This window comes from Neophocaena asiaeorientalis, unplaced genomic scaffold, assembly GCF_003031525.2.
Source record: "Neophocaena asiaeorientalis asiaeorientalis breed wild unplaced genomic scaffold, Neophocaena_asiaeorientalis_V1.1 scaffold606, whole genome shotgun sequence".
Lineage (NCBI taxonomy): Eukaryota > Metazoa > Chordata > Mammalia > Artiodactyla > Phocoenidae > Neophocaena > Neophocaena asiaeorientalis.
This window is the reverse complement of record NW_020173687.1, coordinates 11,970,215-11,993,340: the sequence shown is the minus strand read 5'-3', so window position 1 is coordinate 11,993,340 and position 23,126 is coordinate 11,970,215. Positions and strand designations below refer to the sequence as shown.

The following is a 23,126-nucleotide window of genomic DNA, read 5'->3' as shown; positions in this document are numbered from 1 at the left end:
AATTTGGGAATGTCAGCCAGGTTCGAAAATGTTGCCTTTTACTTTCCTAAGACTGCACTAGTCAGACACTGCTTCCACTTGCAGAAGCAAATCAGATTCAGAGCAAGTAAAGATCTAAAAACGTTTCTGAACTCAATTCTAAGGAGGCATCCAAAACAGCTAATTCCGTCCTCAACAAATACTGACAATGGCGAGCCTCCTTCTTCCTTTTTAAGTATAAAGGTAACTCGTGCGCACACTCCATTCGTAAAATTAGGTTACGTTAGTCCGATCAGAACTGGACTAACACTCTATCAAAAAAACAAACCATGACCCATCACAGCTCGGTGATTCTTTAACTTTGGTGTGCATCTGAAGAATAACCTGGGAAGCTTGGTAACATACACATGCCCAGGGATTTCGACGGAACAGCACCAGGGAAGCCCAAGCATGTGTATTTTTAACAAGCTCCCAAAGTGATTCTGATGCACTTCAACGTCTGAAACTCACTACTTTGGAGCTTTTACTCTTCTCATCTTCTTTATCACAGAATATCACTTTATTTCATTGACAAATAATTCACATGAGAAATGTTAATCTGAGTATGCCTAGGTCATTTAAATTTGGTGCCTAAAGGGATGGGGCCAACTTGCCTTATAGCTGATTTTTCTTATAGGTCTTAACTTCAGGATTCCCTCAGTGCACAGCTTCCACTAACGGGGAAAAATTAAAGAATCCTTCATCCCCCTTGAAATATTAGGGGTCTCCTATATTTATGCTGCAGTTCATAAAGCTACTCACTTAAGCACCAATAGCATGAACTCAAAACCCTGGCTGGCATGAAAGGTCAAATGGCAGAAGAAGCCTGCAATCCTGTGCAATCCCTGAGTCATTTTTGTGATCCTTTCATGGAAAGACATTGAAGGGGAAAATGCTAAAAGATAGAAAACAGTTAATTTCATGATCAGTCTTGCCTTTCTCCAGGACTGTCCCCGTCGGCGCTGCTGCCACTCTGCTGCCTTCTGTGTGGAGGGTTGGTAGTGAGGTTAGATCTTGGTTCAGACAGAATTAAAAGTACACCAGACCTCTGACTTTTTAAATAGTCTAACAATCATCTAGGAGGGAATAACTTTTCCTCTTTGAACAACTTGTAGGTAAAAAAAAAAAAAATGCAGTTACAGATTGAACACACAGCCAAATTACCTAAAGTACTAAAGTTCAAGTGAGAAAGTACGTATTTCCAAAAATATCAAAACAGTTAATAAAGGGAATCCCAAAGTTAAGATCTGCAAAAAAAATCCTGTAGAAGAAACAGAACAGTTATAAAAAATGGCTAATTGCCTTCTAAAGGTAAAGAAACATTTCAAATATAATTACGCTTTAGAATAATATTAAAACTAGCTTCATGTGAGTGGGAAATTTCTGTTTTTCTTAAATGCATAATTGCCTAATAATAATAAGTACCATTTCTCAAGCATTTACTATGTACCAGACATTGTGCTCCACACTTTAATATATCTCACAATAGACTTATTTGGTAGGTATTGTTATCCCCATTTTACAGATGAGAAAACTGAGGTTCAAAAAAAGTAGCAACTTGCCCAAGGTCACACAGCTAGTAAGAAGCTAAGATTCAAACCCAGATCTGTCTGACTCCAAAGGCAACTCACCTAACTGTGCTATCGTGTGGTGCCATTTATGATTGTGGTTGATGTTACTTTTAGTCAAATGAAAAGAGAAACCTGGTATCATTCAAGGTTTGAGGTTTGCATGTCAAGAAAAATGAGGCATAAAGAGACAAATAACTCATCCTTATAAAAAGTGTATCATCTTACTGCAAGGCTAGGATCAGAAACAGGAGGCCCAATTCCTTATGTCTCATACTACAGCTGCAAAAGATAAAGCCAGATATGCAAACATTTAAGTTCCAAGATGTACTGATACATTAGCACAGATATCAAACAAGCTTAAAAGACTGAACTCCTGAATAACAAATAGGAAAAATTCAAATTACAGTCAGTCTTTCATCCTCTAAGATGAGGGGAATGAGAAGGGTACCTGAAATCAGAGATAATCCAAAATACTCACTGGGAGACTAATTTTACCTCTCATATTCAAACCTTGTTATCTGATTGCCAGCAAGCGGCAAAACTGATTTTCCATTCACCTCCTCTCCCTGCCCAGTCTAAGGTACACATGCACTTTCAAACAAGCAGGAAAGGAGCCAGAGGTAGGCAGAAGCCAGGAGGCCCAGAGCCTGGAAAACTCACAGGAAATCAATCACAGGTGCTTGGGAATTGTCTCTATTCAGAATGCTAAACAACCACACACTAACTGGAGTTTTAAAAGCCAAATATCCCCCAAAGAAGCACATCTTTTCTTTGACCCATTCTGCAAGGATGAAAAAAGAAGCGACTCGCCAACAATCTGTACTTTTGCATCTCTTTAAGACAACCTCAGCAGTTTGAAAATATATATTTTGCATCACAGAACCACTTGCAACTGTATAAAAAGAAAGAAAACATTCCTAGTGGGTTATAAATGCACAAGCAGTATGGACAATATTTACCTTACAGTGAGCTGGACCTTGCTCACGCAAAAGCTTATACTCAGGTTGAATCTTGTTGAAACGGGCTAACTCATTCACAAGACACATTGGGGTTTTCTCTTTGGGGTGTGCCATGTTAGAAGGAACTGAAAAATAACGTAAGAGCATTGAAGTCAACTAGCAGTATTTAAGACTGCAGCTCTCCCAGGGATATGAAAAAAGAGGGAAAACAAGCTGAAGGTCTAAGGATTTAAAGCAGCAGTGATGCAATACTGCAAACCACACCGGGGGCACATATCTGAAGACACAGCTGGGATCTTTTCTGAACCAGTTGAAGCCAGGTAACCTAGGAGGGGGTGTGTCTTCAAAAGAGAGAGAATAGAAGTCAGAGGAATAACTAAACCATGGCAAGCACACAAGATTTGAAATCAGATGAAGCACTGCTATTATAACCAAGGGAATAACAAGGAGGTCTTTTGAGTAGAGACACACACACACTGGTTACCGCAACAGCTGTCAGCTGTACCCTGTTCGTTATTTCATAAAAACTCAATATGCCAGTACCATTTCTCAAACAACGACTGTCCTTTTCCACACAGCTAACTTCTCATTCCTAGGGCGTCCTCTAGTCTTATCTCCAGAGGCTGCCATCCTCAGACCATATCCATTTCTGATAATTATAAGTAAAATAAAATGGCCTTTGTGGGTGGGAGTTTTATGAAGTCAATAAAATGTGGATATAAGAACACATTAGAAGAAAAAGCAATAAATCCCAGAGGACTGAAATAGTCTGTGCCATTTCCTATTAAGATGGTATTCAAATGGCAAATATGGGGAACACTGAATCTCTAGGGGACCATGACAAGTCAAGAATGCTATTTGGTGAGCCGGTCCAAGGAAGTCTAGAGGTAGCAGCATGATAGATGCCATTCTGCTGAGAGTGGGACAAGCTAACACTCTAAGAACAGATTTACAAAGTAAAGGAAACGAGACGATGAAGGAAGAGGAGGAAATGCAAGGGAAACTGTCAGGCTTAAGGTTGAAAAGAATTTGTTATTAGGTGACTCTAGTATAGAGACACCTATGCTGACACCCCATTTAATTGGTTTTGCAACTTGGGGGAAGGGGAGGTTTGGGGAGCAGAATGTTTTTAGGGTTTTTTCCCCAGAGGTTTCAAGTCTTTCCTGATCAATGAACACATTTATTTCATTTTTATTTTCCTAATATTTAAATTTGAATGCTTCTAAACTTATTTCTTTTTTAAAATTCTCTGCTTCTTTGTTCAATTTCTAATTGGTCCTCACTATGATTTCTTAGCCACCTCTGGAATCAAAATTTAAGCTTACTTATTCAAAATAAAAATTATCAAATGCGAACACACTCTTTTGCTTTCCAATAAATCTGCCTGCCCCCTTGCTTGGGAGAAATCTTATAGACATCCAAAAAGGAGGCTTACACCTACAAATCAATTCTGGGAAATAATTATAAAAGCAGAATTTTCCCATATAACAATGAATATCCAAAGTGGTATTTACTGTTCAATTCTTTCTGCCAGCTACCACTTTATAATAGACAAGGCTTTATAGTTTAGTTACCAATTTTCTTTCTTACACTTTGAAATGGTCTGTCAAAGGCCTCCATCAACCCGATATGCAACCAAGTGTGTTCTATATCTGGGATAAAGAAGCGTGGGTGGTATACTTTCTTCTGCTTCTTGAAGGTAAATGTGTGTGAGAGCTCCCTACATCTGCAATCTACTTATCAGATCAGAAAACAGGCTAAGAAAACATTTGAAACAGAAGACACTTGGAGTCATACGCTTACCTGCAGCTGCACTGGTGGATGTAATAGATGCAGAGGGTAAAGCAGAGTTTTGAATAGGTCTACCTGCATTTTCAGAGGGCAGAGAGCTAGTAGTAGAAGGAATACTCATCAAAGGCTGTGAGAGAAGAGACTGGTTCTTGTTCAGTATTTGGCTCCCTGAGAGAGCGGCAGATGGGTTCTGAACTTGCACTTGAACTTGAGACATGGTCACTTTCAACAAAAGTGAACAACTGCAGGTAAACAGCTTTCAGTGCAGGTTAATTCAGTGCTATGAAGTCTAAAGTTCTACCTGAAAGTTGTAAGGGAAAGAAAATAAAAAGATAAATTATAGAGGAGATATGTAATTGCCAATATTCAGTCAAAATTGGTGTCACCTACTCTAGTATGATAATAGCCCCGTTTAGTAGGTAGCTATGTTGATGTATTAGAAATGTGTCTCTCCTTCGTATACAGTAAGGTTCACTAGCCTTGTAAATTTCTCAAAGTGTTTTTAAATGACTTACAATACCCACATGCCCTGCATGTTCATTTTACAAAGAGAATCGGCATGGTATGATAATATTTATTGTTGAATATTAAGAATTATAAACTATAGCTTATATTCAAAAATGCAAATTAAAAAATATGAAGAGGTTTTCCATTGCATATGGGATATGGTAAAGGTTTCTGGTTTCAAATTGATAAGAAACTGAAAGCAAACTGGGTTTGTAACACCATTAACAGGTGAATGTAAACACTGCTTCCATTTTAGGGCCATATGCTCAGGTCGGCAACCTTAGAGCTTTCCTTTACATTGACTGAAGAAAGAGAAGAATTCCTCACTTTTCCTTTTTCTTTTTCCTTATGATGGTAAAAGATCTCTGTTTTCCTACAAGGTTTGTTTGAGATCGTCTCATTTATTTACAGATCCCAAACAAGAATTGCTGCACCCACATCAATGCTCATGATCCTGAGAAATCATTTGAATAGCAAAGAACATTCTATAGTATTTCTATCATTAAAAGCAAAAGCGGAGAAGATGAAGAAGAGAGGAACAGATTTCAGACAGATGATTTTACTAGCGTGGCTTGTAGGGGTAGAGCCTACGGAGCAGAGATTGTTTACTGCATCTTGTAAGTTCCAAAGGCATTAATCCTAAATACATTTAAATTTCTTCACAAGTCAAAAATAAGGACAGTTCTGCTCATTTTCATAGTCAAGTTCAAAAAGCTGAAAATGTTTAAGCAAATCAAAAGTACTCAAAAATAACCAGTAAGCAACAAGGAACAGAAAAAGCCAACCAAAGCAGAAGCCAGCAAGCTAACAAATTGGAAGTTCTATTAGAGTAATTTTTGTTACTTTATTTTTTTTTAAGTCTCAAAATGATTTTTAATTAATGCTGGACCTCTAGAAAGAGATGAATGACCAGAGCAATTAAGTTACTTGAGGAGTCCTGGCACACCCTCTCTTGTTGAAAGCAAAAAGGACTACAAAGTTCAAAACAAGACAAAAAACAAAAACAAACCTCAGCTAAACTATGACTTTGGTTAACAGAGGCATAAACATTACCTTATACAACAAAATTCTCCAATACTGCAGTTGTTCCTTGCTTACTTTTGAAATCAGAACAAAATAACAGAGGAGACGCACTGAAGATCTAGGTAATGGTCTTAGCAGATAAGTTGCCAGTGTCAAGAAACAAGTCCAGAACCTTTCAGAAGTCAGCTATGACCTTGTTTCATTGTTCTTATTTCATTCAGCTGCCAAAATATAAACATTTCTCTCTCAATCTTCCCCCTCCTTCTTTTATTCACTCTCTCCCTCTCTTTCTGAACTCTGTCTTGAGGGCATTTTTCTAAAGAGTATACTCACAACTTCACAACACCAACCATAGGTCACAGGTCAAAACATAAGGCAAAAGCAAAGTGTTTGCTCCAGAGTCTACCTGCATCCAGGAGCAACCTAACTCTGCCCTGGGTGGCTCTTGAGAGTCTGAGACTGAATGAACTAAATTTAGAAAGGGTGGGGCCAAAAGGGATCTCTTTTGGCTAACGTTCCCTACAGCAGACCCACTGCCAGCATTTCCAGTCACAGACATAAATTCATAGGTTTTCTAGAAGTTGAGAAAGGGAACAAACAAGTTATTAATTAAAACTGCCCCAAAAATGTTAACCCCAGGTACACCTGGAGGAGTTATGTCTTTAAAACAACTGGTTGAAACCAGTAGCTCAGAACTGCAAATTAAAAAAATTTTAAACCCTCCTAATAAGGCTCTGTATTTTACAAATTTTTAATTTCCAATATGACCAATAAAAATTCAACAACCAGTACTCATTTTTAGTCATTTACTAATTTAACATTTCTATGTGTCTTTAAGCCTGAAAAGAGAATCTGAAGCAGTAGTTCTGAAGAGGGGGCAATTCTGCTCCCCAAAGACATTTGACAATATCTGGAGCCATTATTTGATTGTCGTATTTGGGGGATGGCAGAACCTATCAGTATCTAGTGGGTAAAGGGGCAAACATGCTATTTCCAGTACATATATAATACGAATCCACAAAATAAAATCTTACTAATGTATTAAGCAGCTTATATTCTCAGACAGGAAAAGAAAACCCCCTTTTCATCACAAAAGGCTCTAAAACATTGATGCTAATATTTTACCCAAACAGATGCTCCTCCCCTAAGAGAAGCCAAGCAGCTATCATAGCTATAAATGGGGGGAAATATATGGCTTACTCACATAATTCAAAGAACAAATAAAGTTTTTCATTACTGATATCTATATAGTTCACAGAAGCATTCAGGGGAATCACAGAATTTCAGAGATATTACTTCTGTATAAACTTAGAACCAGTTGCTCAACAATGCTCCATACTGAGATTAAATCCTTAAATGAAAACTTATCTTTTCCTTTACACCTGTCTTTAAGGATTGTTTTCCAACAGATAAATTAGGGACTTAAAAGAGATTAAGATGCTTTATTAGAATCTTCTTACAGAAGAACAATATTTCACACACAGTAAAATTAGGTTGAAAAGTTTGAAACACAGAGACTCCAGTTTTCCCCAGCATTGGAAACACCTTGAGTGTTAAGCCCGTGTCGTGCTATTTCCCTGCCTCCAGCACAGACGAGAACCTTTAATCTCCTGGGTTTTTTCCTATTTGAAGAGCTTGAGAAACCAACTCAAGAAAACATTTTCATCCTGTTCTCAAATCCTAAATTTGTGGAGTACATATAAGAACTACAACATTATAAGGGGTGAGATGATAATTATGGGTACCTCTATAAAAGCACTTTTTAAAATTGTACATGATGTGCTAAAAAGTGATCAGGCACAAAATGCATATTCCTAACTCAGCAATGAATCTACCAAGACTGGGCCATACTGAGTGCACAGTCTGAGAGATTTACTACACAAAAAGGCAGATCCTTCTAGAAACAGTTTACAGAAACACCTACAATACTACTTAGTCCTAATCACTTTCAACTAACAGATTGTTAAATTGTTGCAGTATGAAATACCTACTTCAGCAATTAGGGAAGATCATTTTTAATATCCAATTTTTATCAGGATTTACACAACATAATGAAGTATCTATACTTTTGTGCAATCAACACATCATTCCCCTTTGTAATAAGTGATGTTTCCAAACAAGATGTGTTTTTTAAAAAACAGGAAGGAAGGGAGGGAGGGAGGGAGGGAGGGAAAAAGAAAGTCATCCCAATTCTGAACAAGCTTTTAAGATAGCCAAAACACTGCAAGAAACATCTCCCCTTCTCTTCTTTATTATATTTTATATAGTATGGGTACACAGATACAAAGGAATATTCCAGTTCCTCACCATGACAGAACATTAACAGTACCAACAGCAATTTTAGGATATATTTATTCACTATTCAACAAAAATTTATTAAGCATCTAGTACGTGTGAACCCTTTTATGGCAGATTGTACATCCTCAAGTGCTAGAAACTACTTGTTAAACTTTTCCTCAAAGACACAAGAAGAGCCCTTTAAGCAACCAACTGTACGTCTATTAATCTGTTCGCTATAGCTTCTGAGAGGCTTCACTCTCAGAGAAACTTTGTCAACAACAAAAAGTTAAGGAATAAACCACTTTTCCTATAAAAGCCTTGAAATACACCTAAAATACCCGCATCCTTCCCTTACATCCAACACTTACTTCCAAGATCCCTGTCCAATACATCTTTCTAGCTGCAATGTGGTTATGTTTTCTGCAAGTGAACTCACTCTCCCACCACCATACCACCCTACCTTCACCTCCCCCTACCAGCATCCACCATCCCCTGCCCCCTGGAAACAGCAATTCACTGACTCCAAATGTTATCCAAACACCTGCAGGCAGGGCAACAAGTACAGAAACATGGCAATCACTATCATCCTACATAATCATTTCCAAAAAGACAATGTCAACGTCAAGCAAATAATGTCCAACAGCAGGCCCATATATCAAATCACACAATAATAAAAGGTTCTTGAAAAGAAATATGACCAAACTACTTAAAAGAAAAAAAAAAAGACCACAATGTACTTGGTGCTCAAGAGAAAGACACAGGACAAAAAGCCATGATGAGGCACAATCATTCGCAAGACAATAAAATGAGCCAAAAATGATGCCTGGAAACAACCCAGACTGTTCGAGACCTTTGCATCCAATACAAGTGACTGATTGCAGGGCCAAGCGGGCAATGGAGGATTTTCTTTACACACAGATGTAACCATTAGGTGGTCCATTTAAAGAAATACTTCTTAAAAGAGAATTCATTATTGTTCATCACAGAAAAGCCATCACACCATACTGTGCACTAAAGGGAAAAAAAAAAAAATTTACCTCTGCAGCCTAACAAGCTGAAAACCTTATTTTCTTTTCTAGGTTTGAAACGTTACCAAGTTCCCCTCCTCCCTTCCCTAGGAGAACTTCTTAAAAGTAAGTCAACACAAACACTTATTATTTTTGTAAATATGGAAGTTTGGGGGGTTTTTTTGGCCATGCCGTGCAGCTTGCGGGATCTTAGGTACCCAAGCAGGGATTGAACCCAGACCCTCAGTAGTGAAAGTGCAGAGTTCTAACCACTGGACCACCAGAGAATTCCCAAAATGGAAGTGTTTTTAAATCAAAATGAATATCTGTATGTGATTTGCTGGTGACTGTTAAGAGTAATACTAAAAAAAAAATATATATATATATATATATTCTTGAATAAGAAGGGGCTTGGTTCAATACACTTAACTGTCTTTTCTTTCAAAGAAAAAAAAACTGTAGTCTGTAGCCATGTGCTATCTACGTAGAAACCAGCCTTGCTGCTAAGTAGCAACAAACAATGTTAAATCATGTCAAACTTCTGAATTGTGGCTTTCAGTTCTACTCCCAACTCAGATAGCAATTATATGCCCAACTCTTGCCAATCCACTGCTTGCTGCCTCAGTTTCCCCAAAGCAATCTGTAATAGGCTCTTTGACAAAGCCTCAGTTGTAGCAATCTGAGAGCTAAAACACTGAAGGAATCCTGAGGCACTGGTAACAGTTACTCAGTCCTTTGAAAAGAAAAGCATTATACAAATTCAGTGTGATGAGTGCAAATCCATTCCCTGAGCTTTGTATAACTTCTCTAAATTCCTTATGCATCAATTTCCTTGTTCCCAAAGAAAGCAAGGGTTAACTTGTCTATTAATTACCACCTCAGAGACAGGGTATGATCATGTGCTTTCAGCCCTTAGAGGGAAAGTGCTAAAAAACACAAAGTAGTGTCAATGCTTGCAGTGTCCTGACAAAGGACTGTAAAATCCTGAACACTCTTACAGTAAAACTTTTTTGGTCCAGGTGATCACAAGCAGTCAGTGGTAAATGGAACTTGTTTTCATTCACAACAAAAAACAATGTGGAATTATTTCCACAAGTTTGAAAACCAGGTTTAACATAAGCAATCTGTGAAATCAAAGGCAAACTACAAAAGTTTCTATGACCAAGATGCTATTGACCGAGTTATGTGCAACAACACTTCAGTGGTAAATTTTCACGTCTCTACATTTAAAGTGTATGGCAGTGCTGGCTAGAAGGTTTTACATTCTTGCCAACAATTTTCCCTGTATTGACTTTCTAATTAAACCTCAAGAGTAAAAAGAAATCAAACTGCATAAAATTTCTTGTTTCTCTAATACTATAGCCAGAAGTAAAAGTCATTTTCCACACAAATCACTGAAAAATTCAAAAACATTACAGATTATGAACAGGCCTGAAATTACAGAGCCAAATTACGCGTACCTTAAAAACAAGCGCTCCAGCAACAATGTTGTTTTGGTTCAGAGAGGTTAAGTGGTTGGGAAACTCCTGGAAAATAAGAAACAGTAGTAGTTTACTAGAGTAGATCTTTTTCTGAAAATGAAGATATATATTGCTAAAGTTTTGGGGAAACCTAGAATTTACAAGTAGGGAAGGAAGTTTCTAAAAGCATGATGTCATGGCTTGAAGCAGCACACTGTAGAGTCTACAAAAGAAACAAGTGCCTGGGAACTAACTGGGTAAAAAGTGCTTTGCAGAGACACAAACATATGAGACAGTAAAAATTTCCTTTTTAAATCTTAATTACTTCCTGCTAAGAGAACTATGAATACCTCGGAGTTAATTTTTTAGAAAGGAACTGGAGGGAACTTCCCGGCGTTCCAATGGTTAGGACTCCATGCTTGCACTGCTGAGGGCGTGGGTTCAATCCCTGGTCGGGGAACTAAGATCCTGCAAGCTGCACAGCATGGCCAAAAAAAAAAAAGGAACCGGACATCATATACTGTCCAATCACACAAGCCTGATTTTTAAATTTGCAGCCTTTAACTCCTGATTAAATATTTTATTCATAAATGTCCTTACCATATGCTTGGTGATGCAAATGCAATTACATGGGAAAATTTACAAAAAGGAACCTGTACATAAATATTCTTATATTAAACTGCAAAATATGAAAAAGCACATTACCTCTAGCAAATCCAAATCATAATCATTCTTTAACACTGGATTTCAGATGACATAAGAGTTTAACTCTCAAACTCTCAGGTCTCATTTATCTAGAGGTGCCCCTTCTGTAAACTGGCAGTAGTCAGTAACAAATAGAATTCTTTACCTTGAGATGCTTTTTGCGTTTTTACAACATAAAGTAATTTTGCTCATTTCAATTTCACACTGCCACTGTGACTTAGTAAACAATAAAAAGTAGCTGTTCACTGTCCAAATAATTTCAGAAATAAAATTATGAGCTTTAATTGGTTCTACAGTATTTTTACAACCCAACTTCTTTCTGTAAATAGTACACTATACTAACAATTCTCCAACCTAGGACCCTATTGTTCCGCAATCTCACCCATTCAAAAGACTAGCATGAATGGAAAATGAAAAGGCCTCTGCACAGCCCAAACAAATGTCTAAGACCACTTAATAGAGGCCATGCCTTTTGCCAGTGCGGGCTTCCCTCAATTCAAGCTCATCTAAATCTATGCTGAACGCTTCTGGTTGGTTTGGTTATCTAGTTTTCTAGCCCAAACCTGAAGTTAAAAAAATAAAATGTTAAAAAGGAGGTGCTAGAATCAAACAACAGTGAGAAACGACTGTTAACAACTTAACAGCAAAGAAAAAAAGGGGGAGGGAGGAGAAAAACAGCAGTCTACAACGCCATGGATTGCAAACGTCTCAACACAGGTGATAGCTGAGATTCATATACACATTCACACTTCCATGAGCAAACTTTTTTTTTTAATCCCCAACCATTTCCAAAGCCATCATGATTACTACCAGTGTATCTTTATACCACTTACTTACTCCAAGCAGCAGCAGAGAAGAAAGACTATGGGATAAGCCCAACTCCCTTTCTTTCCCACTCAATAAGCACACTAGAACACAAGAGAGTGAATTAAATTCATTGCTTTATTCACTCAACAAATAATTCCTGAACACCTAATAAACAGCAGGCACTATTCTGTGCACTGGGGAGAGAGGAGTACACAAATAAGATGTAGTCCCTGTCCTCATGGAATTCACATTTGTATAGGAATAACCTTGACTCCAACACAAACTTAAATAAGTAATTCACAGTGGCATTTTAATTAGTAGTAACATCATTTGTAATACACATTACCTCATAACTAAAGAAGACACAAAAGAACATAAAAGGTCCCCTGGCTGCAAGACACTGATTTAGGATAAGGGCAAACAAGCTATGACGTGGCTGTGTGGGTGAGTGAGGTAGAGAAAACTCTCAACTGGGGATCTGAGTTTGGGTGCCAACTTAGGTGCTCAGCTGAACTACCCTGAGCAAGTTACTCTGTAGACTTCAACCTTTTAATATATCAAATAGGGTTACCACCACCAATTTCATATGATTAACAAACAATAATCATATTATTCTTGGGTGGATGAACTGGTAATGTAGGTGAAATGCTTATAAACTACGACAAAGTCAGCTAATAAACATCACTTTCTTAGGGTACACAGTAACCAATATTATAAAATAATATTAATAAATTATGTTCAAAACACACTATTTAAGAAAGAAAAAAAATGTAGCAAACTTAAGAAGAACCTCGTCCCCTCCAAAAAATTTTTTTTACTTTATTCTTTTTTATGTTTGGTGCTTAATAAATTCTGAGTTAACAGGGAAATAGTTCCTTGGCAGTCGTGCTCTAAATGTTTCAGACTGTAAAGTTTCACTCTACTGCAAACCAAAAGGAAACTTATTTACCTGACTACATTTGACTGTCATCTAGGTAAAGGGTCATGGAGCCTCAATGAGCAGGTTAAACTGTGCAACAAAGAACGTAAGCCTCCAAGAATAATCAGACTTATCATTACATATAAATTATCTACTAACAGAGGAAAGGACTGCCTTGCATTTTGTACCAAATCACAATGGCACTGGCAGACAATGGTCCTATTCGTATCAGGATGGAATCTGCAAGTGTAGAAAATTCATGTCTTAATTTTAATCTATAGAAAGCATGGACTTCAAAAGAGCAAAAATGTGCGAGAATCAGACAAGATCTAGGTAGATCATAAAGCTCATGCCTGAGAGGAGCTAATATAGTAACACCTTACGAAGCATTATCTGCTCATTTCATTCCCAGAAAAGACACATCTCCAACACCTTTTCATGATTAATGAGACACACTTATGCCCTGGTTGAGGTTAAACACAGAATGGAAACTCATATACCAAATCCAAACTCATAACCCCAAATCCAAAGGCACATTTAATTTCAGTGATCTAGCCTTTTAAGACTAGCCATAAGGGTTGCCCTGGTGGCGCAGTGGTTAAGAATCTGCCTGCCAATGCAGGGGACACGGGTTTGATCCCTGGTCGGGGAAGATCCCACATGCCACAGAGCAACTAAGCCCACGCACCCCAGAGCCCACGTGCCGCAACTACTGAAGCCCACATGCCTAGAGCCACCACAGTGAGAAGCCCATGCACCGCAATGAAGAGTAGCCCCCTCCCGACACAACTAGAGAAAGCCGGCGCACAGCAACAAAGACCCAAAGCAGCCAAAAATAAATAAATAAAATTTTTAAAAAATGGCTGGGAAGCAAAGAGGGCAACAACCCTATAAAGTTAATTAGAGGCTTAGTTAACTCATTTCCAGTAAAGCAGAGTAATATGATTCTAAAGAAACTAATTTTCAGACTTCCCTGGTGGCGCAATGGCTAAGAATCCGCCTGCCAATGCAGGGGACACAGGTTCGAGCTCTGGTCCGGGAAGATCCCACATGCCACGGAGCAACTAAGCGGGTGCGCCACAACTACTGAGCCTGCACTCTAGAGCCCGTGAGCCACAACTACTGAGCCCGCGTGCCACTACTACTGAGCCCGCAGCCTAGAGCCCGTGCTCCACAAGAAGAGAAACCACCGCAATAAGCCCACGCACCGCAACAAAGAGTAGCCCCTGCTCACCGCAACTAGAGAAAGCTCTCGCGCAGCAACAAAGACCCAACACAGCCAAATAAATTAATTAAATAAATAAATTTATATATTAAAAATAAAAAACTGATTTTCTTGGCAACAACCTTGTCTACAGTTAATAAATCATTTTCAATAAACTTCATGAAGGATTATAGCAATAATTTAGGGGAAGCATCCTTCAACACAAAGGCTAATGAAACATCCTCATCCCCATTTACCTCTAAGCCCCACCCCAAACCTTTGAAACAGCTTAAAAGTTTTAGTTTAATTTGACTACAGTAATCTGTCACAACAAACAAAAGGAAACTGAAAATCTTCAACCTATTTCAAGGAAATCATGAACAGCATTCATTAGAAAGACTGAGTACTACCGAGCCAGACTTTTTTCCAAATTGGTCTGAAGTCCTAGTGAACAAAATTCATCCTAACTGTGGCGGGTGGGAGAACTGGGGAGAAAGCACTGGTGACACCCAGAATAAATTACTCTAAACAAAAAGCACCTGAGAATAATTAGAGACGCATTGTGCTTCAGTGGAAAGAGCTCAGGACCCCACTCCAGTTACTTGGCCTCCCAGATGGGCCTCAGCACCTCAGCTATTACGACCCTTCCTTTGCAAAGACGTTGGGGAGTAACAGAAATACAACACAAAGCGTCCACTTCAACCTCTGGCACAAAGGAAGAGCTCAGTGAACAGCAGCTTTTATATTATTAGATAAATTCAATCTGACCTTTCAGATTCCTTTGCTCCATCAAATAACTCTCACCCTGTAATCCTAACCTGGCACATGGTAAGAGCTTAATAAATAGTAGCAAACATTATTATCCAGCAGATTCACTGATCCTGTCCTCAGTCACATATAAACATCTACAAATATAAACTTAATAGTTACACACCACTTGTAAAAAAAACATTTTAAATGGGAATAGAGGACATGCTGACTAAAATCAACCCACACTCACTGGGCAACCAATTTTAACGCTACTTCAAATATAGAGACAATCTGATGAGCAATCATTTTCATTTTGGGAAAAGACCCCAGGGCACTTAAATAGATTTTCTTAGACTTTGTAGTCCAGCAGACATTTCAAAAAGCCTCTAGGACAATTATGACCTCTCTATCATAATACAATTATCTGTTTTGCTTCCATTACTTTATAAACTCACAAAGTCATCACATTTTTCCAAATTAGATTCCAGATTAAACAGAAGCAGATGGGCTATAGATTTAATATTTAGAAGACTAATTCTTAATTGAAAGCAAACACATTCTTGGATAGATTTTTCTACTTTTGCTTTCAGTAAATTACTCTGAGGGAGCCCCCTGAATATATTCCTTTAACAAATAATTGAACATGTGTTATTCCAGAAAACATAATTAAGTCTGAAGAGAATTTGTTTCTACCTCCATTTATCTGGTGACATAAATCACTTTACATCAACCTTATTCACTACTATAGGAATGTAAATATTTTAAAAAGTAAATAAGCTATTTGCAGTAATTTCCTCATTTTACCATTTTATTAAAATAAATAATTCTCTTTGGTAAAGTTTTTTAGTTCAGAGCATTAAGCTGTCAGCAAAACATATCCAAGCCATCCATCTAGTGGCATTTGTTAAGATCAACATAGCTGCATATTTATAATCTTATTATCTCCTTATGTGAGAAGAAAGGATTTGATCAACATTATTCCAACTTCGTAATATGTGATTCGTAGGTAAGCACAGCTTGGTGCAAAAAGTTCTTTAAACAATTTCCTTTAAAAAGCAAAGAGTTCTGGGACTTCCCTGGTGGTCCAGTGGTTAAGACTCGGTGCTTCCACTGCAGGGGGCACAGGTTTGATCCCTAGTCAGGGAAGTTCCACATGCCTCAGGACGCAGCATGAATGAATGAATGAATGAATGGATAAATAGATATAGATAAATAAATAAATAGGTAAATAAATAGATACATAAATAGATAAATAGATGAATAAATAGATATATAAATAGATAACTAAAGATAAATAAATAAATATATAGATACATAAATAAACGAATAAATAAAATTTAAAAAATAAAATAAAAAGCAAAGAGTTCTGTAATCAAAGTAAAATTGGAAACAAAAGTCAACAAAGCTCTTGGCTTTTAAAGATCTAGGAATACCTTGTAGAACTGTCTCACTTTAAAATTAACTGTGGGGCTTCCCTGGTGGCGCAGTGGTTAAGAATCTGCCTGCCAATGCAGGGAACACGGGTTCGAGCCCTGGTCCGGGAAGATCCCACATGCCGCGGAGCAACTAAGCCCATGCGCCATGGCTGCTGGGCCTGCGCTCTAGGGCCCGCGAGCCACAACTACTGAAGCGCACATGCCTGGAGCCTGTGCTCCGCGACAAGAGAAGCCACTGCAATGAGAAGCCCGCGCACAGCAACGAAGACCCAATGTAGCCCAAAATTAATTAATTAATTATTTTAAAAAAGGATGTTAAAAAAGTTATAAAAAAATAAAATAAAATTAACTGTGGTAGATATGCATGCTGTGTGCTAATGTTATAATGTACTTGGAAATGTATCAAAAAATAGAATGGATTAATGAATTAAAAGAGATGGACAGATGGAACGGACATGTAAAAAAGTAAATACAGTAAAATAATGGCAGAAAGTAGGTGGTAAACATAGAAGTGTACACTGAAATTCTTTAAACTTTCTTATGTGTGTGAAATTTTTCATAACAAAATGTTGGGGGAAAATAACCATAGCAAACAACATGTCTTCTCATGGTTCAACCTCTAACCTACAAATTATATTTTTGGAATGGCATAAATAAAACCTGGTCAAAACCAAGCACTTAAGGAAAAGCTCATGCAGAAAATTACACCAGAAGCATTTTAACCACAAAGGTCTCTGTCACAAGAAGTTAATTTAAAACAATCTGTTATAGGTCTAGTGTGAAACAAAAATCTGTCATAAAATTCTCTAAACATTTTTTTGAAGTTAATTTGTGCTTTTATTTGCCAATATAACTTAACTACAGTGGCCTGCAAACTTTTTTGATCTAAAAAATACATTTTACATGACAATCCAACAAACACACACATATATAATATACATACATATATATGTAAGTGAAAAAAAAGTTCTCTAAACATTTTTGAAGGCCACAAAATCCTATTCTGAGAGAAATAAAGCAACTCCAAAAGATCTCATCTGAGGGGGTAGAATTTATATTTCCCCAAATTGAGCAAATGTTTGTCACTAAGTATGACATCAAATATGATCCAGTTTGGAGGTTCATAAACAAGGCTCCTAGAATTTTGATTTATGACACTCTACAGAAAGATACGTTTTTCATGAAAGTTCCATCTTTATGCTGGTGAATTTCACTCTTTCTTACTCCATCTAGTAAAAAGGCATCAGAGAAAACTGTCCCACAAGCTGAGACCCACTCTGTGCCGCCTTACATTGTCACTGTCGTATTGGGGAGAAGCTGTGGATGAAGCAGCATAGTGCAGCCCCATGTTTAATGATTACACCCAGAACGTTAATGGTTTAGACTTCAAGAACTGGGGGCGGGGGGGAGTTCCATGCCTCATGCTCATTTCTAAACTTAAGATAATCTGTATATAAATAGGCTTTCTGGCTGAATCTTAAAAGAGAGCGCTTTAGTCTGAACAAACTGTATTAACGGTAACAATTCCAAATACTTAAAAGTTTTACTGAAAGCCTACTGGGAAGCACTGAGCATTTTTTAAAATAAAGTACATATTGTGTCCTTTCTTAGATGCCAAATTGGTTGGGGTTTTTTTTTCCCCCAATGTTAAGAGGTATGCATATCCCTCCTCATCTCCCAAGTTGTAATAACTAAAACATAAGTTAACTGTAACTGATCAAGCTCAAAATTAAACCTACACAAATGAAATAATGACATTACAGGTCTACGAGTTGAAAACTGTTCGTGACCAGAAATTTCAAAAGTAACAATGACAAACATAATATTCCTGTCAACTTCCATTCTAGGAGAGATCTCTTTTTAGATGAGAAAGAAAAATATGATCATTTATGCTGTGAATTCATTCATATTTACAAAATTGGTTTGTAAATACAGCAGATTGGGGGGGCGGTCTTTAGAAAATAATTCTACAACAGTTTTGAAATCAAATATCTTTTGCTTGGGCTTCCCTGGTGGTACAGTGGCTGAGAGTCCGCCTGCCGATGCAGGGGGCGTGGGTTCGTGTCCTGGTCTGGGAAGATCCCACATGCCGCGGAGCGGCTGGGCCCGTGAGCCATGGCCGCTGAGCCTGCGTGTCCGGAGCCTGTGCTCCGCAACGGGAGAGGCCACAACAGTGAGAGGCCCGCGTACCGCTTAAAAAAAAAAAAGAAAAATCTTTTGCTTAATTCTTAACCTAAGGTGACAGCAGTATATTTACACAACTACTGTAAAGAAACTTTGCAAGTTTCATTATGAACTATTAACTGTATTTTAACACAAAGTTATTCTCCATCAAAAGTGGTTTCACTTTATAGGTAAACTGGAACAATCTCTTTGCCAAATATCTCAGTTCTCAAGTTAAAATTGATGACATTTTGCTAGAATTAAACTTTAGGTAATAATCATCTCCACAGACCAATGATTTCATCATTTAAAAATAGCTTTCTATGCAGTAGAATACATGAGACAAAAATAATGAAATAGATCTATCTGTGCTGAAATGGGAAGCTGCCCATGATATAGGAAATTAAAGAGTTCCAGGAAATTAAAAAAAAAAAAAAGTGGTTTCATAGGTAGGCCTCCACCAAAACAGGATTAGGTATATCTGTATTTCTGATTGCTCCTCAATTATAGTCATTGATAGCTCAAAAATTGTTGTTCTTGTACACAAAGAAGCAAGGCAGCATCCTGGATATGACTTTGAGGGGGATGAGGATATTTTTTTCTGCTGTAATCATGCATAAACAGAGATAAGAAGCCCCACAAACCAAACAAAAATAAGAACTATGATTCCACTAAAAGTAATTTTGTGACAGATTATGAGCCTGGGGTAACCTGGTAAAATTATATGATATTCAGGATTTATGTCAAAATAACCCAGTTTGGGGGAGGGAGTACTACATGAAACAAGATTGACCTTGGCTATGCGTTAATAATTATCAAATCTGAGTAACCAGTTCAGCAGGGGTTCTCTATACTATTCGACTTTTGTATGTTTTCCATGAGAGAAAGTTGTTCAAAATTAGATTATTGACTGAAATGTTAAAACATCATTTCCCTACCACTACTGTTTTTGATATGGCAGAAGACATGCTTTGTACTGCTTCTACAGCTGTTTGCTTAGGTGTTTTTAGTCATCCAAACAAAGACTTTAAACTATTTCTTGATGGTAACACTGTGTCAGAAAATTCCAGGAAAATGTCAAAAACAAGGAGGCCACTTTGCATCCTGTGTGTTACTGAGAGATGAGTGTAAATCAAAAGAGTTTAAATTCAGTAAGGAAATTTACTACCTAAAACAATGCTATGACACAGGAGCAATCAGTCAGTAGAGCAAACACACACTCCTTCCTCTTTTGTAAATCTGAACCTCCATAAATTGAATTTCCTTAATGAACGGTACACCTATACAACTAAGAACAGAATTAAAACAAACTCAGGGGCTTCCCTGGTGGCGCAGTGGTTAAGAATCCGCCTGCCAATGCAGGGGACATGGGTTTGAGCCCTGGTCCAGGAAGATCCCACATGCTGCGGAGCAACTAAGCGGGTGCGCCACAACTATTGAGGCTGCGCTCTAGAGCCCGCGAGCCACAACTACTGAACCCACGTGCCACAACTACTAAAGCCCGTGCTCCGCAACAAGAGAAGCCACCGCAATGAGAAGCCTGCACACCTCAACAAAGAGTAGTCCCCGCTCGCCGCAACTAGAGAAAGCCTGCGTGCAGCAACGAAGACCCAACACAGCCAAAAATAAATAAATTAAATAAATAAATTTTAAAAATAAAATTTAAAAAAACTCAGTATCTTTAAATAAAGTTGCTGTTTTAAAAATCCCACCTGTCACCAGGATGACTGAAACTACCCCCTCTACAATCCCACTGTATTTTTAGTTTTCACTTCAAGCTGCAATGTAATCTACTGAATACATTTGGTAAGCACACTGATTCCTGAAAGTCCAAAATCAACCAAAAATCTGGTCTAACTCTTTTTCCACCACCCTCTAAACAATTAAAGCTACAAGCAGGAAGAGTGACCTTAAAAACGTCCCCACAGCAAGAGAACAGAGGCAGAACAGACTGAAGCACACATCTTCGCCCGAACAGAAGAAAACTTCCACATAAGCAATACTGCGACACGGAGGTGGGGCAAGGGCTTAAAAGGAAAGTCGGCCAACGGGGACGGAGGGAATAAAAGCAAAGCTGCCGTGAGAAAAAGTCAAAAGTTAGAAATGCAGCGGCAAAAAAACGACAGACAACTTTTCCAGCTCCGTACACCCTCCCTCCAGAGCCTGACACACAGCAAGTGCTCCAAAAAGGTTTGCTAAACTCAAGGAAACTTTCCCAGAAATGGAAAGACAACAAGAAGCGGATGATGGCAGGAAAATGGACAGGTTGCTCATACGGAGGGAGCTGGTGAAAATCCTGCAGTTGACTCAGCGGAGGACGTGGAAATAGCAACACTATCTTTTACAGACTGCCTACTTACAGAGTGTCCCAATTAAACGTGCGCCCCTTTCAGCTGTTAACAATGCCCCGGCGCTGGCGGTGGGCAAAACGCTGAACGTTTCGGCCTCTAAAGAAACCCAAACGTCTAGGTAGGTCAACTTTGGTCCACTCTACCCATTAAGTTATACCTTAATATCATGCTAATAAATTATGCAGACGGTTTATTGGGACACGCTGTGCGTCTGGCACTCTGATAAGCGCTTTATACGCCCCATTTCACTGAACCTTAACAGCCTTCAGAGGCAGGGACGGCATTAGCCCCTTTTTCTAACCAAAACACAAAGACTTCAAGTGACCTGCCGAAGGGAACTGCGCTGGGATTTGCACCCGCGCTGGACACCTGGGCCGTGTGCGTAACTATAACGCTACAGGCCCGGCTGGGGAGATTTAGGTGCTCCGGCCCGCAGGGACTTGAAGCGGGGATCCCCCGCCCCGCCCCCGCCCCGGGAATAACTTCGGCATCGCAGCGCAATCAGAGGAATGAGGAAAGGCGGCGTGGCACCTGTTTCTGGGCCCAGCAAAGGGTGGAGGAGGTAGGGACGCCCAAGGTCCAGGCCGCGGGGCGCCCCGAGGCGGGGGACGCGGGAGAACCCGCCTCCTCCGGGAAGGCCCCGCGGGCGGGAGAGAAGCCCGGGGAAAAAGGCCGAGCGCGCGGGCCCGCCGAGGCCTAAACCCCACCCGCCACCCACCTCCCAGCGGCCACGGCGCCCGCGCGGGCCCCGCCAGGCCTGGCCCTGCCGCCTCACCTGGCTGCTGCCCCGAACTCGTCTCCCGGCCGGCAGTCCTGGGCGGCGGCGGAGGCGACGGCGAGGAGGGGAAGGAGGAAGGAAGAGGAGGAAGGAACGGCGGGAGGGAAGAGGCGGAGTGGCCGCGGAGGAGGCGGGCGCCGCCGGGCCGGGGGTTAGAGGGAGGGGTAGCCGAACCAGACGCGGCCGCTACCGGCACAAACACTGAACAGCCGCTCGGGCGCCCGCAGCCCGGCAGGAAGTGACGGGGGAGGGGCCTGCGCCCGCCCCCGGCCCCCGCCCGCCTCCATGCCCAGCCCCACCCGCGGCCCGGACCACAAGTCCCGGCGGGCCCTGCGGCGGCCCCTGCGCTCGCAAAGGCACGCCGGGAGCCGGGCTAACCCTCGTTGGTCCCGCCTGAGCCTCCTAGGCCTGCCTTTTGGGCCCCGAGGCCTGCTGGGAGTTGTAGTTCTACTGGGAGTTGCAGTTCTACTGGGAGTTGCAGGCTGCCCGCTAGACGCGGACGCTGGGGCTTCCTTCTTTTCTCCTTCCGCTTCGTTCTTCCCTTTTTCCCTTTCCCTATTCCTCTTCTCCGGCCTTTGTTACTCCTTTTCTCCTTCCCTCAATTGCTCCTTTCGTAAGTGTTTATTAAACGCCCGCTACTTGCAAAGCACTGCTCGCAGAGCTGAGAATATAGTGGTGATCAAACAGACAAAAATCCCTGCCCTCATGGAACTTAGGTTCTAGTGAGGGTGAAACACAATAAAATCAGTAACTTTTATAATGAGTTAAAAGGCAAGAAGTGCTAGATTGCTATTTCTTTCACCCAGGTCTAGAAACTAAGTAGTTTTTTGTAGCCCTCTTATATGAGAGGTTGAGGTTTGGGCGTGGGGAATGTTGACCCTCTAGAATCACACTCAGCAAAGAATTATACACGCGTTGTGGTAGGTTCAGGGAACAGTGAGTGAAGGGACCGCAGATGTCCAGGCAAGCTCTCTCTTGCTCACGCTAGGACTGCTTCCCCACTATTTAAAAATAGTTTCTCTATCTCTCAATATCTCTCAATTTAACTCCTGCTCAATCTTCCATGCCAAGGCTATATAGTTTAATTTGCATAAGTTCATGATATGAAATGTGTGGCTGACGGGGCCACTCCAAACAGTGCTTTGGGACCTTGCCCCAGCCTTGGAGGACTCCCTTCTCTGGACCAGGCAGGCCTCCTTACTTCGCTCCTTATAAAATACATTGAGACTGAATTTCAGGACACCAAAAACAGTCAAAGGAATTTCACTGTCCATTGAGTGCCCGTCTAAGACAGTACTAAGCAACATTCAGATATTGTCCAGCCCTCTGCTAAAGGTGAAGTTTCTTCTTTCTATCTTCCAAGCAATCTGGATCCCATAGGTCGCTTGGGTAAAGGA

The 23,126-nt window shown here is 39.9% G+C and overlaps 1 protein-coding gene across 7 annotated transcripts in view; it reads right to left on the bottom strand.

Annotated features, from left to right (window-relative positions):
- Positions 1-23,126, bottom strand: part of STAU1 (staufen double-stranded RNA binding protein 1) — a 72,613-nt gene that overhangs the window by 33,456 nt on the left and 16,031 nt on the right. For 3 of the 7 annotated variants that reach the window (XM_024750289.1, XM_024750291.1, XM_024750292.1), the window contains exons 1-2: positions 21,727-21,864; positions 10,617-10,682 (exon numbers count right to left, since the gene is read on the bottom strand). The exons of 1 other annotated variant lie outside the window; for it this stretch is intronic. Coding sequence is in view for 1 of the 6 variants with exons in the window: in XM_024750295.1 (XP_024606063.1) it covers positions 954-1,001; positions 2,549-2,673; positions 4,352-4,556 (378 nt within the window). In the remaining 5 variants the exon portion in view is untranslated. Of the gene's footprint in view, positions 1-953; positions 1,002-2,548; positions 2,674-4,351; positions 4,641-10,616; positions 10,683-21,726; positions 21,943-23,126 lie in introns of those variants that run through there. 3 more of the 7 variants (XM_024750293.1, XM_024750294.1, XM_024750295.1) reach the window with 2 other exon arrangements.